At 46.6% G+C, this 19,324-nt stretch overlaps 1 protein-coding gene across 1 annotated transcript; it reads right to left on the bottom strand.

Annotated features, from left to right (window-relative positions):
• Positions 1 to 1,031: 1,031 nt before the first annotated feature.
• Positions 1,032 to 17,934, bottom strand: cyp26c1 (cytochrome P450, family 26, subfamily C, polypeptide 1). Its single transcript, XM_078793876.1, has 7 exons — positions 15,337 to 17,934; positions 6,518 to 6,797; positions 5,452 to 5,676; positions 5,103 to 5,378; positions 4,882 to 5,040; positions 3,533 to 3,832; positions 1,032 to 3,025 (listed from the first exon to the last, which is right to left on the bottom strand). The coding sequence occupies exons 1-7, from the start codon at positions 15,351 to 15,353 to the stop codon at positions 2,681 to 2,683; spliced, it is 1,602 nt and encodes a 533-aa protein (XP_078650002.1). The 5' UTR covers positions 15,354 to 17,934; the 3' UTR covers positions 1,032 to 2,680.
• Positions 17,935 to 19,324: the final 1,390 nt, after the last annotated feature.

Genomic DNA, 19,324 nt, shown 5'->3' with positions numbered 1-19,324 from the left:
GCTAACATGCTAACACTATCATGCTAACACTTAGCATTATAGTGGTGTTTATATAAATGTCTAGCTATGAAAATGGATAAAAATGCTGCTATGCTAATGTGCTCACATTAGCAAGTTAACCCCGAGACTTTATATAAGTGTCTACCTATGATAATAGCTAAAAATGTCACTATGCTAATGTTAATGTTAACACCCTAACGTTAGCATGCTAACACCTAGGATTAACAGATTAATGAGTGCTACTTTGCATATTTGTACCTCTCTGCAAAACAACGTCCAGGCTCCTACTGGTGGACGGTGGCTCTGTATTCATTTTGTGCTTTTAATTTGACGTTGTTCCTGTCTTAAGTTTCACACAATACATGTACGCTCTACTATTATTTATGTCCATTCTCGTCATGCTAAGCGGCAAAGCATGCGTGACAATCCTTTCCGGACTGTCAAGTGCATGTCTCCACAATTGGAGACAAGTGAGGAGACCTGAGTTCATTTGCATGTTCTGCCTGTGCGTGCTTGGGTGGGTTCTCCTCCCAAAAAAATATGCATTCTAGGTTCCAAATTGTCCATAGGCGTTAATGTACGGTCGCCAGGCTGAAGACACCCGGGATAGGCTCCAGTACACCGGCGACCCGAGTGAGGACAAGCGGTATAGAACATGTGAACTGTGTGTGGGTGTTGTGTAATGCGCCCGTTGTGTTTGCACCCTCGCCGGTTCCCATCCCTCCCAGTTGACCGCCCAGTGACCTGCATGGCCGGGTGGCACCGCGGTGAACCCTGGTCCAAAATGTGTCCAAGTTCACAATGACTGGCTGCCCATCAGATAACGACCTTGGCAGAGATGCAAGCGGGCTTAATTAGGCCAGCCTATTGGTCCCCCCCTTGCACCCCAACACACACACACACAGGACCAACTCCAAACGCCCCAAACGTGACCTCAGTCACTTTGCTCTCTAACGAGGTTACGCATGCAATTTGCTTTCTGCCTCCACAAAGAAGATAATAACACCGTCATCATCCTACTATTTGTTTATTATTTACAATACCTTGTACAGTGTGTGTACTGTGTGTGTACTGTGTGTATATGTGTGTGTGAGCATTCAGACAAAAACAACACAACAATCTAACTGTTCATGGACAACATCTACCGAGTACCACGCAGATAAAAGTGCTAACTCCTTCCATCGTTCATTCATGATCATATTATTAGGCACCCCCTGCCTCTATCAACAACAGCTTATTCGAACTTCTACTTCATTTCACAGCAACGATAACCGAGGGGTGTCCAAACTTTTACACACAAATGCATATACATTTCATACTTCAACCCATAATAAGATCTTACATTTAGGAGTGGTTGTCATGTGACTGTCCCCGTTGAATAATTCTTGGAATTCTGTATTGCGTCACGTTGCTATGGAAAACTTGACGTGATGTATTTGTCATAATAAGGCTTTTTTTTTTAAAATTTGCCCATCATTTACAATGTCTTTCTCTTTTCTGAGTGTTCGAAAGATATACAAAGAGCTAAAAAAAGAGGCAGCTCATTAAAGGGACACACCTATTGCACCTTTAAAGCCTGCTATTAAAACACCTGCAAAAACCTCCAACAAGGTTTTTGAATGGTTTTATATTAATACTGTGTTGTGCTATGTTTCTCAGGCATTGTGTTCTTGAGCATATTAGCATAATACTAATAAAAATAATAATAACAATGTCGTTACAGCGTTCTTGGTGCTTTCATTCATTTTCTACCGCTTATCCTCACGAGGGTAGCAGGGGGTGCTGGAGCCTATCCCAGCTGTCTTCGGGCGAGAGGCGGGGTACACCCTGGACTGGTGGCCAGCCATGAGGGGTTCTTGCGAGTCTTCTCCCAATGAGATTTGTGTTACCGATAACAAAGCAAATGAGTGTAATATCTAATAATATATATATTTTTTACATTAAGTCGAAGGCCAATAAAATAAGCTGCGGGCTGAAAATGGCCCCCACTCCGCACTTTGGACACCCTTGGCCTATGCACTTACTGGCACACCAGCTGAGGGGTTCTTGTGGGTCTTCTCACACTGAGATATGTGTTACCGATAACAAAGCAAATGAGTGTAATATCTAATAATATATATTTTTTTTACATTAAGTCGAAGGCCAATAAAATAAGCTGCGGGCTGAAAATGGCCCCCATTCCGCACTTTGGACACCCCTGGCCTATGCACTTACTGGCACACCAGCTCATGGTGCACAGGAGTCACATGAGGGGTTCTTGCGGGTCTTCTCACACTGAGATATGTGTTACCGATAACAAAGCAAATGAGTGTAATATCTAATAATATATATTTTTTTTACATTAAGTCGAAGGCCAATAAAATAAGCTGCGGGCTGAAAATGGCCCCCATTCCGCACTTTGGACACCCCTGGCCTATGCACTTACTGGCACACCAGCTCATGGTGCACAGAAGTCCCATGAGAGGTTCTTGCAGGTCTTCTCACACTGAGATGTTCCTGAGTAAGACTCCTTTCACACAGGAACCGGGGAGGGGGGTGTCACCTGAGAAGTTCCAGAAGGTCCTAAAAGGTGCATAGGAAACAGAACCTGCCTCGTGATGAAGTGCTCCCGACACCTTCACGTCAGCAGAACCGACCTCGGCCGAAGGTGGAACAAACGGTCTTTTGGTCCGGCGGCGTCTTAAAGCGAGTTTCTGTGAAAAAAGCGCACGTGGAGTCCGTTGACAGGATGCACGATGGGCACCGTCTGCATCCTGGGGAAGTCCTCGGTGGCCAGGGTCCATTCGCATGTGGCCACCAGCTCCACAGCCAGAGTCTTTAGAACCAGCTGAGCCAGTTCTTTACCCACGCAGCCCCGCACGCCGCCGCCAAACGGTACATAACTGAAACGGGACGAGCGGTTTTCCTCGCGATCTGGGCCAAAGCGATCAGGATCAAAGAGTTGGGGACTATGGAAGACGGCGGCGGTCTCATGCGTGTCCCTGATGCTGTACATGACGCTCCAGCCTTTGGGGACCTGGTAGCCCTGCGACCACAAGAACACGTCATGAGACAAAGACTTCTTTCACTCCATTTTGGTCTCTTTAGAACTTATTCCTCCTTTCACAGCTTCTTCTTTAGGACTTTAGGACCCAATTATTGGGTCGAGCCGGGCCTTGCCGGTTCAGGCTTCGGAGGTTGAGCTTGACTGAACAGACACAAAGACATTTCTGTACGAAAAAGACCCGTCCTGCCCTGAGAAAGACTCATGTGGACCACAATAGTCTTCTGGGAAATTCCTCTGAGATCTTTTTAAACTTCACAAAGCCTTCTGGCTGCAAATTGGGGGCACGGCGGGGGCAGCCCAGGGGCGTTTAAGGACCACCTTGTCAAAGAACTTGTCAATCTGCATGTTAGCAAAGCTGGATTCACGCTGGTTTAGCTTTTCCGACATGATTTTCAGGCGCTAGTTACCATCAAGCTAAAAGCCAAGGGGACTCTGAAGGTATCAGGACTTGAGGTGACACTTCCTGTGACAGTGATTGACACTTACGTCCAATTCAAATGTCTGCAAGGCGGTCCGGTATCCTCCAGAAACTGGTGGCAGAAACCGCAGGACCTCTTTGATCACACAATCCAAGTAGTGGAGCCGGCTCAGCTTTTCCAAGCTCAAGTGCGCCCCAAGTGGACTGCTATCAGGGTCTGAACCACCAGCACCTGCAAGACCCTCAGAGTCCAGCTCAGCTTTGAGCTGCCGAACCACAGCCGGGTGGCGAAGGAGCTGCAGGACCAGAGAGGTGGAGGCGCTGGCAGTGGTGGAGTGAGCGGCGAAGATCAATTCCACAGCCGTTTCCTGCGAGGTTAGTTTGACAAGTTAAGGACATGGAAACATTAGCCACGTTTACATGAGGAGTTTTTCCAATAGTGTGTCTATAATCAAACAGAATAGTCAATGGGGCATGCGTAGTAAAGGGGTACACCCTGGACTGGTGGCCAGCCAATCACAGGGCACATATAGTCAAACAACCATTCACACTCACATTCATACCTATGGACAATTTGGAGTCGCCAATTAACCTAGCATGTTTTTGGAATGTGGGAGGAAACCGGAGTACCCGGAGAAAACCCACGAAAACTCAACACAGAGATGGCCGAGGGTGGAATTGAACTCTGGTCTCCTAGCCGTGAGGCCTGCTCAAACCAACTCGTCCACCGTGCAGCTCTGTGTTAATCTAATAAACCTCATTTCACTTCTGAAATACCAATCCATCACGTTACGTACAGTATATCACAACACCATGTGACTGGTGGCCAGCCAATCACAGGGCACATATAGACAAACAACCATTCACACTCACATTCATACCTATGGACAATTTGGAGTGGCTAATTAACCTAGCATGTTTTTGGAATGTGGGAGGAAACCGGAGTACCCGGAGAAAACCCACGCATGCATGGGGAGAACATGCAAACTCCACACAGAGATGGCCCGAGGGTGGAATTGAACCTTGGTCTCCTAGCTGTGAGGCCTGCGTGCTAACCACTCAACCACCGTGCAGCCCCAGGATCGTTGATGATGGCCAAAATTTTAAATTCATTTTTTCCACAAAAAATTAAAGCTGCGGCCATCTCTGTGTGGAGTTTGCATGTTCTCAACGTGCATACGTGGGTTTATTCCGGGTGAATTGAACCTTTGTCTCCTAGCTGTGAGGTCTGCACGCTAACCACTCGAACACCGCGCCGCTCAAGATAAAGTTCAATCTACAAAGGTTACATTATTTCCGTTTTGAGCAAATAAACCGAATACAATGACGACATGAAAATGTCTTCTACAGGACCACCGGTGCAACCTGGACCCGGGACCTTTCTGGGTGTCTGACCTGAGAGCTACGGCGTCGGTACCTTGAGCTCCTGGATGCTGAGGTCCTGGCCGTGTTCTTTAGCGCTGGCCAGCATATAGTCGAAGGCGTCCAGATGGTCATCATGCACCTGCTGACGTTCCATCTTCTCTTCGATAATCTTCTCCATGTTGGCGTGTAGGATCTCTCTGGCTTTGATCCCCTGAAAGGAAAAGGAAGTGATGAGTGGAACTACATGGGGAAGACCAGCGGTTGCGTTCTGACCTTGCGGAGGCCGCTGAACGGAGCGTCTACAGGAAGTGAGAAGAGGTTGTCCATCAGCTGCTCAAAGATGCGGCCCAGGTAGACCACACGCTCCTCCTCCAGCTGCAGACCCAGCAGCACTCGCACGGCCACGCGGAACGTCAGCGATTTGGCCGCGCCGTAAACATCCATGGCGTCCGGGCACAAGCACCACTTGGCCACCTCGCAGCGCACCACGTCCTGCAGACGGGGCAGGTAGGACTCCAGAGCACCCCTGCTGAACACCTTGGCCAGGACCTGGAGATTAGGCGAAGTCGCGAGACATCATTTTGGACGTGGCGTCATCGGGGTGGGGTCATGTCATACATACCTTCCGCTTCCTTTTGTGGGCGTCGCCGATGGAGTTGACGAGCGTGTTGGGGCCCAGGATGATGCGCGTGCTCTGCGGCCACTGCGTGCACACCAGGCTGTGCTCCCCCAACAGGATCTTGCGGATGTTCTCGGCGCCCGTCACCCGGATGACCGGCTTGCCCAGGAGGTGGGTCTTAAACACGTTGCCATGGCGCTGCCTGCGAGAGATGTGGAAGTTGGAACCCTGCAGAGGAAAGAGGACATCATAAATATTATATTATATTATATTATATTATATTATATTATATTATATTATTTTATATTATATTATATTATATTATATTATATTATATTATATTATATTATATTATATTATATTATATTATATTATATTATATTATATTAGATTTTCCATAGCAATTTAAATAATGTAATAAAATATAACAAAAATAAAATAATAATTAAAATAATTTTAAAAAATAAAAATAAAAATAAAAATAAAAATAAAAATAAAAATAAAAATAAAAATAAAAATAAAAATAAAAATAAAAATAAAAATAAAAATAAAAATAAAAATAAAATAATTTTAAAATTTAAGAATTACAAAAAAAACTTACATTATATTAGGAAAGCAGGAAGTGAACAATTGTAACAGTTACTGATTATAAAAGTACCAGATGGAGGGGTAGGATTTAATAAGCTTTGCTTCTTCCTACTCCTTTTGGACATGTGGAACTGTGAACTGATTATGGGATGCATTCAATTGTAATCTGATGCATGTTCAAATGAAATTAAACCATTATCATTACCACAAAAAAATACAAAATAAGACAAGCTGCGGACCAAAAATGGCACCCGGGACTGCACTTTGGACACCTGTGGCATTGAGGGGGGTCACGTGATGAACATTAGAAAGTAGCAGGTGAGCATATTGCAGCATTGCGGCTAACAAAGTGTACATTAAATATGACTAATAACTAAATATGTGTAGTTACTACATATTTACAACATATTTAAGAAATTGATGCTTATATGTGACGTCACTAAAAAAGTATTTCAAAAGAAAAAAGTGCGCGTTTAGTCACCTGTACGAGCCAGTGGAGGGTCTCTCCGACCAGCGGCCACCCCATGGAGCCCTCCGGCAGGGGGAGGCTGCAGCCGGGGTCCCTCGTCAGCCTCCAGCGGAAGCTCCACAGCACGCGCGTTAGGGCGAGCAGTAGGAGCGCGCACAGCACCGACGTGAGCGCGCTGGTCAGGGCAGACAGCAGTCCGAACTGCAGCAGACGGAACATCTCCAAGCAGCCAGCATCCAGTAGCCACACGACGCGCGTAAAAGTGTCTCGTCTTTTCTTCTCTGATGGGAGGCTGGAGCACACGCGCACAGACACACACACACACACACATAAAAGAAGAAGAAGCGTTAAAGGACATCCTGCAGAGTGCGCAGGAAGCGGATGGATGCTCTTGTCAACTATTCCAAACACTTTTACTGCCGACGTGCGCGGGCTTGCCCTCGCGCCTTACTAGTAAAGTGCTCGTGTGCGTGCGTGCGTGTGTGCGCGCTCACCTCCGAGTCGTGAGTCTCTGAGAGTGAAGTTGAAGCAAAGTGACGCCTTTTATACTCCACCACCTTCGCCCGTGACGTCACTGGCAATATGCTAACGAGGCGGGCGCGCACGAGCGAGATTTTTTGCGCGCGCATACGCACCAACGAGAGGTTGGTTGTTGTTGGGGGCGGTAGACGACTTATTATCTTCGCCGTCGTCTTCCTCCACGAGGACTGACTGAGGGGCGTGCGCGTGAAGATGTCAGAAGAGTCACGTGACATCCTCTTTAGGCTACACCTGGTGACCTCTGACCCGGCAGGGTCCACACAGTAGAAAGTGTTGTCATGTAAACACAGGATGATGTCTGCTGTCAGCCTCGGGCGCATTCGCACGCGCACTTTCAAAGAGGAAGAAACGGAGGTGTTTCATTGGCTGCTGCAATGTGTGCACGTGTGTGCAATGGAATGTTAGCAAGCGATGCTAAAGCATGTTAGCAGCTAGCAGGAGGATCGCCTATAAAGGCGACGTCTGTCAACATGATCCTCGCTGCCTATTGACCTGTGGCGGCAGCTTGCTGGACGCCGGCTTCCTGCCTTGTTAAGGTGCCGCCAGTCTGGGGAACGCTCGTCAATTTACAGCGGAAGCGGCGCGGAGGATACGTTACACCGTTCTTCCTGGACGCGCCGCATTCCAGCCAGCGGCGGAGCAGCGGGAGGGAGCACAGGGAAAGTTTGGAGTCGCTCCCGCGAGACGCGAGAGGATGAATGAGGAGGAAGAAACGGCAGATGGATGAGAAGCTAGCTTTTGTTTACGCAAACCTTTTTTTAGGCCTTTATTTTGAATGTCTGTGCCACTTCCTTTTTCCTGCATTTAACATATATGAATGTTTTTGCTCATCAAGTCAACAGTAAAGGAGGCGTGGCTTAGTCGCACATCTTTGGCTCCAATTTATTCTATTCCAACACACACTGCTGTGTGTGTGTGTGTGTGTGTGTGTGTGTAAGATGGTGGACAAACTTTTGAATGAAGACTATTTCATCCCCCAGTTATAATTTATTTACATACACACTGATGTCCAAGTTCACTGACATGTGACCTTCACTGACACTCAGGAGAAGTAATGTTCACTGATATAGTGGCGATGTAACATTCAATGGCACAACGGAGATGTAAAATTCACTTACAGTATGTTATGGACGTGTAATGTTCATCATGGAAACGAAACGTTCACTGACATAACGGAGATGTAACATTCACTGATAGAATGGAAATGTAACATTCAATCCCACAGCGGAGATGTAAAATTCACTTACAGTATGTTACGGACGTGTAATGTTCGTCATGGAAATGCAACGTTCACTGATATAATGGAAATGTAACATTCAATGACACAACAGAGATGTAAAATTCACTTACAGTATGTTATGGACATGTAATGTTCATCATGGAAATGCAACGTTCACTGACATAAGGGAGATGTAACATTCACTGATAGAATGGAAATGAAACCTTTACTGATATATTGGAAATGTAACATTCAATGACACAACAGAGATGTAAAATACACATACGGTATGTTACGGACGTGTAATGTTCATCATGGAAATGCAACGTTCACTGACATAAGGGAGATGTAACATTCACTGACATAAGGGAGATGTAACATTCACTGAGAGAATGGAAATGTAACATTCAATGACACAACGGAGATGTAAAATACACTTACGGTATGTTATGGACATGTAATGTTCGTCATGGAAAATGCAACGTTCACTGACATAAGGGAGATGTAACATTCAATGACAACGGAGATGTAAAATACACTTACGGTATGTTACGGACGTGTAATGTTCATCATGGAAATGCAACGTTCACTGACATAAGGGAGATGTAACATTCACTGATAGAATGGAGACGGAACATTCACGTTTCCAATTTCGGGATGCGACAGAAAGCGGCTGTGGCATGGGGGGGCCAAGGGGGGGGGGTGGGGTGGGATCAGCGTTCCACTTCCTTATCTTTCAGGCCGAGCGCCCTATGAGCCGCAGGGTGGAGGTATCGTGTTCAGGCCTGGAGTGAAGGTCACGACCTCAGTGTGAAAGAGACGTTTGTTCCGCGCAGACAAGGAAGGAAGGCGAGTGGACGCCTCGCAACTGGAAGGTTTAATCCCTCAGCCACCCACCCACCCACCACGAAGCAAAACAGTGAACGCCGCATGTGGTCCTGATGCTGCATGGTGCGGTGCTGTGACCATGTTGCCATGGCAACGGCATCCGTAATGCTACCGTGTGGCAGCCATCTTTGTCTCACGCTGACACTGAAGCTTTTTGGCCCCCCCCCGGGGGCGCACATACCTGACCGTCACTGACCACCTGGGTGACGCGTAGGAGCCAACAAAGGAGACAGGAAGTGCCCTTTATGTTAAGGAAGCATCCTTAGTGCCCTGCAGACACAAACACTGACCTGTGTTGTGTTCACTGTCGACGGGTTCAAGTGCTTGCTTTGTGCTTACACGCCACCGACGTGTTTGTGTTGGGCGGCTAGTGTCCATATACTTTTGTCTAATAGTTCGCTATACGCTAGGAAGCAACCTGCCACTCTTGACTTATGTGTGCCCCGCCCCCAACACACACACACACACACACACAACCTTCACCTGGAAGCTTGTGATTTATGTCACACACACATTATGAGAAACACACACACACACACCTGCTTGACTTCAGCGAGTGCTCTGATTGGGCAACGGATGTGATCAGCTGACCACACACACACACAACACACCTTTGTGTGTTTAAGGTAGCTTTGAAAGCTGATTGGCCAGTGGGCGGAGCCTTTGTGTTTGTGTTGGAATTATTACATTGTGTTGACAGGCATAATTAAACTGGCATCTCACACACACACACACACACACACACATATTCAGAAAGACTTGGCAGGATGTCTTGGGGGCGGGGGGCATCATTCAGGGACCAGTACCAGGACAGAGGTGGTCTCCCTGGGACACAAAGTGCTGATGTGCAGCCTGAGGACAAAGGACACCCCCCATCTGTGTGTGTGTGTTCTAATTACATTAGTGTATGTGTGTGTGTGTGTGTGTCATCAACATGAGAAGAAGAAGAAGAGGTTAATGAGAAGGTTCAAGCATCTAAATGGAGCGGAACCTTCCTCAGCGTGTCTCCGTGGACCCTCAGGAGGGGTTCCTAATCAAGTGACCTAACAGAAGGCTTGCGGTTGGTTGCCAAGGTGACCAGAGTGCCGCATCATCAGAGCACCATGAAACATTCACACACACACACCATCGTCGTCATCACGATCAACAATCCCAGGTGTCAAAGGTCAACATCTCAGCAGTGTCACCGCAAATGACCTTTGACCCTGTGCTGATGTGGAACATTTAGTAAAGATGATGTCAGCGAATAAGAACCACAGAAGACCACCTATGTGGTCCCACTCTTGCATCATCATCTGGTCTCACTAGGGCTTCTCTTTGGATCCATCAGGTCTGCACTGTTCACTGGGTCTCATCTGGTCCGACAAGGTCTGGCTAAGTAGCATTAGTTAGCTCCAAGTCTGAGATGGACTCAGCAGGTCTCACTGGGTCCATCAGGTCTACCAAGTTTCACTGGGTCTCACCGGGTTTCACTTGGTCTCTTCCGGCCCTGATAGGTCTGGCTAAGTATGCTAAGTATTATTATCTCTCCCCAAGTCTGGTCTAGACTCACCAAGTCTCACTGGGCCCATCTGTTGTCATCAGGTCTCAAAAAATCTCTGACTGGGTCTCGTCGCCACCTGCCAGGTTTAACTAGTTCTCATTTGGTCCCACTAGGTCTGGCTAAGTAGCATCAGGTCTCTCCATGAGTCTGCTCTGGAGTTATCCAGACTTGTCGGGTCCCTTGGGGTCTTTCAGGTCTTAGTTGTTCCATCGGGTTTTACCAAGTTTCACTGGGTCTCACCAGTTTTCACTTGGTCTCATCCAGACTTCTTGGGTCCCTTGGGGTCCTTAAGGTCTTTCTCAGCAAAATCCTACTGGGACCATCAGGTCTTACCAACTTTCATGTGGTCTCATCTGATCCCACAAGGCCTGGCTCAAAAAGTCTCTGACTGGGTCTCGTCACCACTTGCCAGGTTTCACCAGTTCTCATCTGGTCCCAGTAGGTCTGGCTAAGTAGCATCAGGTCTCTCCACGAGTCTGCTCTGGTCCCTTGGGGTCTTTCAGGTCTTATTTGTTCCATCGGGTTTTACCAAGTTTCACTGGGTACCACCAGGTTTCATTTGGTCTCAACTGGACCCACTGGGTCTGGCTAAGTATCATTAGGTCCCCCCAAGTCTGGTCTAGACTCACCACGTTTCACTGGGTCCATTCAGTCTCATCAATAATCAGGTCTCAAAAAGTCTCATTGGGTCCAACGGGTCTTACCAGCTCTCACTGGGTCCCATCATGACTTATCAGGTCCTGTCCCAGGTCAGGTCCTGTCCCAGTCTCATTTGGACTCACCAGGTTTCACTCGGTCTCATTGGTTCCTTCAGGACCTACTAAGGTCTAAACATCAGGACTCACCAGGTCTCACCAAGTATCATCGGGTCCCCTGAGGTCTTGCCAGGCTGTGAAAGGTCAAGGAGGTGCGGTGTGCTGAGTCATGCTGAAGAAACCGCTGACAAGTCAATCATACGTAGCCCCCTCCTACCCCCGTCCCCCCGCCCCCCCTCTGCTCCTGTCAGTCATTCTTTTCTTGTATCACCATTGGAGGAGGAGATGGTGGGTGGGGTGCATTGTGTGTTTGAGTGACACTTCATCGGCTATTAGCGTTCTCAAACTGTCAATCATGCTCACAAAACACACAGCAGGGGGCCGTCACCCCCCTGATGAGTGTGTGTGTGTGTGTGTGTCGCCTGCACACACACACACACACACACACACTTAAACACACACTTAAACTGATTTAAAAAGACAAAGTTCTCAGCAAAGAGGAAGTAGAAAGTGTCCATGTTTGTAGTCTGGTGATGACCGACTATGCAACAGTCACCGCCTGATAAACGTGGGGCTTGCGGCAATGGCGGCGGCGGCGCCCCTCCCTCCCCGGGTTGTCATGAAGGCGAAGGTGCACCACATCAAACGCACACACGTGTGACACAAGTGCGCACAGTACACCAAAAAACCCGACAAAGTAGACAGGCCAAGACAGAACGTGCAGACGCCACCTTTTGATGTGGCGGCGAGGAGGGGCGGAGCCAAGCGTCTATCAAAAACAAACACCGACTTTTGACTGGCGTGATTAGTGGCGTCTCGGTCGGTAAGATGTCAGACACAACACACACCCTGATTATACTGTGTGTGTGTTTTGAGTACATAAGCGCATGTTTGCATTCTTACAATTGGTATTTTGAGTGCATAAGTTCACACTTGCATACAGTACATACACTACATCTTTTGAGTGCACACTTGCGTACTTACTGTACACATAGGGCTTTAATTTTGTAGCAGGAGCAACTCACCAGCCTTGCACTGCGCCAACATCATGCTAACAAGGTGTGGACAGCACACTTTGCAAATTTTGTGAGCAGCGCAGTCTGGCGCAGCACGGCGCACCCACGCCTCCATCCCTCCCATCGGCGCGAGTGGCAAAGAGGGAGAAGAGAAGGCGTAAGTGTAATCTTAACCAATCAAATGAATGCTCTCATTGCCTTTAGGTGGGGCGCGTCATCTGCTCCTGACAGTTACATTAAAAACAGCAGCAGGCTAACCCAAGCATCTTACTTGTTCTCCACCAGCATTCCTACTCTACATCGCCAAATAGGAGAACCTTTGATGGTAGATCAAAGCTCGTGAAAATGTGACATGTCTGCCCTGTGCGCCTGCCAGCTAATTTAACATTATGCAGGCTGCGCTTCGACTGCGCCCCGAATTGACCAAGTCGGAGCTGGCGAGCTTTCTCTGCACCTTTGGCAAGCTGTTTTGTGACGAAATTGTCACTGCGACAAGCTGAAAATGAGGACACCTCCCCGGGTGCGCCGCCACACCCATCTCGGCGCAGTCCATTCTACCAAATTGGCTGCGCACCGGGTTGCACTGGACCTAATTACCCCTGCGTGGGCTGCGCATATATCAGACGCTTCAGACGCTTCCATTAAATAGTGGTTGCTGACATTGGTTTTTACACTAAAATGTGCCAGACACTCTGAAAATGTGACACGTCTGCACTGTGTGCCTGCCAGCCAATTTAACATTATGCAGGCTGCGCTTTGACTGCGCCCCAAATTGGCCAAGTCGGAGCTGGCGAGCTTTTTCTGCACCTTTGGCATGCTGTTTTGTCACGAAATTGTCACTGCGACAAGCTGAAAATGTGGACACCTCCCCGGGTGCGCCGCAACGCCCATCTCGGCGCAGTCCAGTCAACCAAATTACCTGCGCACCACGTTGCACTGGACCAAATTACCCCTGCGTGGGCTGCGCCATGCTGTGCTGTGCCACAAAATTAGAGCCCATTGTCTCTTAAGTGCATAAAAGCAAACCTGTGTACTTAAACTCCTAGTGCACACTTGCATTAACTGTGCACTTTGTTGTTGAGTGCATTAGGGCAACCTTGTGTACTTACAATTACTATTTTGAGTGCATAATGGCATGCTTGTGGCTTTGCTGTACACAATGTTTTGAGTGCACAAGGACACAGTTGTGTATTTACACTAATCTTACATAAGTGTACTTCTTTTGAGTGCACTCAGTATGGCGAGTGTGCATTGATGGACCCTGTCAACATTCACACACTCAGGCACTGCAAGAGACACGGCCGATGTTTCAAAGTAGCTGCCAAGCTTTTAGGTCAAAGATCACCTGTCAATCATCTGAAGGCCCTGCCCACGGAGCATCACCGATGGCGGAACATGGCGAGCGCGTCCGAAGGTGAGTGTTTCTGCTCGGCAGGGGCGGCTCAGGGCGCTGAAGCGTGGCAAAGCAGACTAATTGTCTCTTTCCTCTCCCAACGGGATTAGCGTCCCATGGCGGCGCCGCTTCTGCGCTCCCTCAGCGGGAAGCTGCGCCGCGCTGCCAGCGGGGAGGGTGCTAAACGTTGGCCGGGGTCACGCCGTTCCGCCACCGTACGTGTCTGCTTTCGCACGCCCGCCGCAACCTGCCTTTATGGGGTGGGGTTGGCTGGGGAAAAGAAGCTGTGATTTATGCTAACGCTAAGCTAACTGAACAAAACAACTTCTTCATATATCTCATTAATAATCAATTCATTCATTTTTTTAAATGACGGCACACTTCCACTTCCTGTCCTCATCCAATCAGACGTCAGCTCAGCTGTCATGTGCTAACGCTAAGCTAACTGAACAAAACAACTTCTTCATATATCTCATTAATAATCAATTCATTCCATTTTTTTAAAATGACGGCGCACACACTTCCACTTCCTGTCCTCATCCAATCAGACGTCAGCTCAGCTGTCATGTGCTATCGCTAAGCTAACTGAATAAAACATCTTCTTCATATATCTCATTAATAATCAATTCATTACGTTTTTTTAAATGACGGCACACTTCCACTTCCTGTCCTCATCCAATCAGACGTCAGCTCAGCTGTCATGTGCTAACGCTAAGCTAACTGAACAAAGCAACTTCTTGATATATCTCATTAATAACTTCCACTTCCTGTCCTCATCCAATCAGACTACTCAGCTGTCATGTGCTAACGCTAAGCTAACTGAACAAAACATCTTCATATATCTCATTAATAATCAATTAATTCCATTTTTTTAATGACGGCGCACTTCCACTTCCTGTCCTCATCCAATCAGACGTCAGTTCAGCTGTCATGTGACAAAGCAGGCAGGAAGTGAACGACCGCCAAGGTCAACATAACAACGAGGCCGTCACTTCCTGCTGGGGCGGGGACTTATTTTGATGGCCACTTCAACGTTTGCGTGTGTAAAAAAAACACGAAAGAAAGATGGTGTCATGAAGTCACCAAGTATTTTATCACGTTAGCATATCGTTAGCGTGTTTCTGTGAGGCTCCGCCCATGGCCAGACCGTCTCAACCTCCATCTTTGAGTCACATTGAGCGGTCACATGACAGCGTAGGAACAAAGTTTTGTTTGCTCTTCTTTTCCCATCACAGCCCTCAAACAACCCCTCAAACCCCCCCGTACCCCCGTCCCCCCGCCCTCCGCCGCTAATCTGCCGCCCGGCGCCGCTGGGCTGGCGGCTCCGTCTCCTCATTGGTGCAGAAGAAGAATTCTGCTCTGTTATTCTTTCTGCTTGTTTGAGGGTGAGTGGCCGGTCAGCCCATTAGCATTTTCCAACGCTAGCAGCGCTAAACTACACACAACAGCGCGCACGAGTGCTCGCACGACAACTCACTTTGTCGGCTTCTTCATCCCCGTCCTCTTTCATGCTCTTCTTCTTCACCTCGTTCTCCCCTCTCACACCGCTCTCTCCGTGATGTTCTTCTTCATTATGTTCCTCATGGTTTCTTCTTCCTGGTGTTCTTCACAATGTTCTTCCTCTTGTTCCTTGCTGTGTTCCTCTTCTTCTTCTTGGTTCTGTACCGTGTTCTTCAAGTATTTCTTGGTTCTTCTTCACCTTGGTTCTTCTTCATGGCATACTTCAAGTTTGCCTTCACAATGTTCTTCTTCTACTTGTTCCTTGTTGTGTTCTTCTTGTTCTTTTTCTAGTTCTTTGAGTTCTTCATTGTGGTCTTTGCCATGTTCTCCATGTTCTTGTTTGTGATGTTCTTCCTCTTGTTCCTTGTTGTGTTCTTCTTCTTGTTATTGGTTCTTCACCCTGTTCTTCGTGTTCTTCTTTGTGTGTTCTTTCCCGTGCTCTTCATGTTCTTCGTCTTGTTATTGGTTCTTCACCTTGTTCTTCGTGTTCTTCTTTGTGTGTTCTTTCCTGAGCTCTTCATGTTCTTCTTCTAGTTAGTGGTTCTTCACCCTGTTCTTCGTGTTCTTCTTTGTGTGTTCTTTCCTGTGCTCTTCATGTTCTTCTTCTTGTTAGTGGTTCTTCACCCTGTTCTTCTTTGTGTGTTCTTTCCTGTGCTCTTCGTGTTCTTCTTCTTGTTATTGGTTCTTCATCCTGTTCTTCGTGTTCTTCTTTATCTACTTCTTCTTCTTGTTATTCCTGGTGTTCTTCTTCACAATGTTCTTCCTCTTGTTCCTTGCTGTGTTCTTCAATTTTTTCTTTGTTCTTCTGTCATACTTCTTCAGGTTCTTTAACATGTTCTTCAAGTTCGCCTTCACAATGTTCTTCTACTTGTTCCTTGTTGTGTTCTTCTTGTTCTTTTTCTAGTTCTTTGAGTTCTTCATTGTGTTCTTTGCCATGTTCTCCATGTTCTTCTTTGTGATGTTCTTTGTCTTGTTCCTTGTTGTGTTCTTCTTCTTGTTATTGGTTCTTCACCTTGTTCTTCATGTTCTTCTTTGTATGTTCTTTCCTGTGGTCTTCATGTTCTTCTTCTTGTTATTAGTTCTTCACCCTGTTCTTTGTGTGTTCTTTCTGTGGTCTTCATGTTCTTCTTCTTGTTATTAGTTCTTCACCCTGTTCTTTGTGTCTTCTTTCCCGTGCTCTTCATGTTCTTCTTTTGTTATTGGTTCTTCACCCTGTTCTTCGTGTTCTTCTTTGTGTGTTCTTTCCTCTGCTCTTCATGTTCTTCTTCTTGTTATTGGTTCTTCATCCTGTTCTTCGTGTTTTTTCTTTGTGTGTTCTTTCCTGTGCTCTTCATGTTCTACTTCTTGTTATTGGTTCTTCACCTTGTTCTTCATGTTATTCTTTGTGTGTTCTTTCCTGTGGTCTTCATGTTCTTCTTCTTGTTATTAGTTCTTCACCCTGTTCTTTGTGTGTTCTTTCCTGTGCTCTTCATGTTCTTCTTCTTGTTATTAGTTCTTCACCCTGTTCTTTGTGTGTTCTTTCCTGTGCTCTTCATGTTCTTCTTCTTGTTATTGGTTCTTCACCCTGTTCTTCATGTTAGTCTTTGTGTGTTCTTTCCTCTGCTCTTCATGTTCTTCTTCTTGTTATTAGTTCTTCACCCTGTTCTTTGTGGATTCTTTCATGTGCTCTTCATGTTTTTCTTCTGGTTATTGGTTCTTCACCCTGTTCTTCATGTTCTACTATGTGTGTTCTTTCCTGTGCTCTTCATGTTCTTCTTCTAGTTCTTTGTGTTCTTTGCTCTGCTCTTGATTATTCATTTTTTGAAGATGAGCTAGGAGGATTGGGTGTGGTCAGGGTGTCAGGTGATCACATGAGAAGAGACATTTTGGAGCTAAGCTAGGCTACGCTAAGCTAAGCTAGGCTACGCAGTCCATCAAGTGTTTGCGGCTTCGCTTCATTGCTCGTCCTCACTGAGTGGATGTGAACTTGGTGGGGGGGTGTGGTTGGGGAGCGTGGGTGGGGGTGATTAGGCCATGTCTTCTTGCCGCCATGAGGACGCTTGGGAGACACGCAGCTTAATGGCGAGACACATGGCGGCTAATTGGCTGAATGGGATGAAGGCTGTTAGCGCTCGCTGGTGAGGAAGGGCACACACAAGGTCAATTGTCCTCGTCGTCATGTGTCACGGCCGAGCGGGGGTGGCGGCAGGAGTGGGGGGGGGGGACGCTAATGAACAAGGAAGGCTCATTATTTCAGGGTTCACGGGGTACAGAAACGGCGGCGCAGCACAAGGAGCCTGTTTTCCGCCCCGCCGCACGCCAGCGAAATCATATCATTTCAACTTTCCTCATTCCAACGTCAGCGCTGGTCATCGGGGAACATCACACGTTCCCACCGCTTCTCACGCCCCTTCAAAGTCGGGGCGCCTCGGTGGCGGGGTCGCCCACCTACGGAAGCCAGCGCCCAACTTTTTCCCGCCACACATCAAAACGTCAAACGCATGTTTAGCATTAGCATTAGCATGCTACGAGCTTTGGAAGCAAAGAGGCGGCGAGAGGGCGGAGGCGGGGCCACGTGAGAGCACCATGCCGTGCGTCTCCCGCTCACACACCTCACTAATGACCTACACACACACACACACACACACACACACACACATGCTGAAAACACCACAAAGAAGAAGGTAAAAAGGACACGATGAAGAAGTCCAAGAAGAAAGAGAAGAACACAATGAAGAAGAACATTTAGGAAAACGTGAAGAGCAAGTGGAAGAACACGGCAAAGAATGAATGCAGAACAAGAAGAGAGAATACGAGAACAGAAGAAGAAGAGAAGAATAAAAACATCAAACATCAAGAAGGACAGCGTGAGGAAGAACACAGTGAGGAACATGATGAACTCTAAAGAGCATGATACACAACAAATACCAACATGAAGAAAACAATGAAGAACATTTAGAACAACATGAAAATAAAGAAGAACACAGTACACAACAAATAAGAAGAAGAACAAGAGGAACACAGCACAAGAACATGATGAAGAACTAAAAGAACACAATGAAGAACATTGAGAAAAGCAGCTGGTCATTATGTTCTTCTTTCATTTAGTAAAACATGGTCTGATGAACTCATGACTTAGGAACATCCATTTGGAGTAGTTACTGAGGAAGTAATGACTAAGTAACATGTATTTAGAGCAGTTACAGAAGAACTTGTGACTACGGCCCATATATTTAGAGTAGTTACTGAGGAACTCATGACCAAGGCACATATATATAGAATAGTTACTGAGGAACTCATGACTAAGGTACATATACTTAGACTAGTTACTGATGAACTTGTGACTTAGGAACATCAATTTGGAGTAGTTACTGAGGAAGTAATGACTAAGGAACATGTATTTAGAGCAGTTACCAAAATAACTTGTGACTATGGCTCATATATTTAGAGTAGTTACTGAGGAACTCATGGCTAAGGCACATATATTCAGAGTAGTTACTGGGGAACTCATTATTAAGGCACATATATTTAGAGTTGTTACTGAGGAACTCATGACCAAGGCACATATATATAGAATAGTTACTGAGGAACTCATGACTAAGGTACATATATTCAGAGTAGTTACTGGGGAACTCATTATTAAGGCACATATACTTAGACTAGTTACTGATGAACTTGTGACTTAGGAACATCAATTTGGAGTAGTTACTGAGGAAGTAATGACTAAGGAACATGTATTTAGAGCAGTTACAGAAGAACTAGTGACTACGGCCCATATATTTAGAGTAGTTACTGTGGAACTCATGACCAAGGGACATATATTTAGAGTAGTTACTGAGGTAGTAATGGCTAAGGAATGTGCATTTAGAGTAGTTACAGAGGAACTTGTGACTAAGGCGCACATATTTAGAGTAGTTACAGATTAGCTCATGGCTAAGGAACATGCATTTAGAGTAGTTACTGAGGAAGTCATGGCTAAGGCACAT

This window comes from Doryrhamphus excisus, linkage group LG10, assembly GCF_037039965.1.
Source record: "Doryrhamphus excisus strain RoL-2023G ecotype Guam linkage group LG10, RoL_Dexc_Guam_v1.1, whole genome shotgun sequence".
Lineage (NCBI taxonomy): Eukaryota > Metazoa > Chordata > Actinopteri > Syngnathiformes > Syngnathidae > Doryrhamphus > Doryrhamphus excisus.
This window is presented reverse-complemented; position numbering and strand designations above follow the sequence as displayed.

Coding starts and splice junctions, on each gene's coding strand:
- cyp26c1 (XM_078793876.1), bottom strand. Junction 5,379..5,451: donor CCCACAAAAGGAAGCGGAAG/GTATGTATGACA, acceptor CCTAATCTCCAG/GTCCTGGCCAAGGTGTTCAG. Junction 5,041..5,102: donor CGTTCAGCGGCCTCCGCAAG/GTCAGAACGCAA, acceptor TTTTCCTTTCAG/GGGATCAAAGCCAGAGAGAT.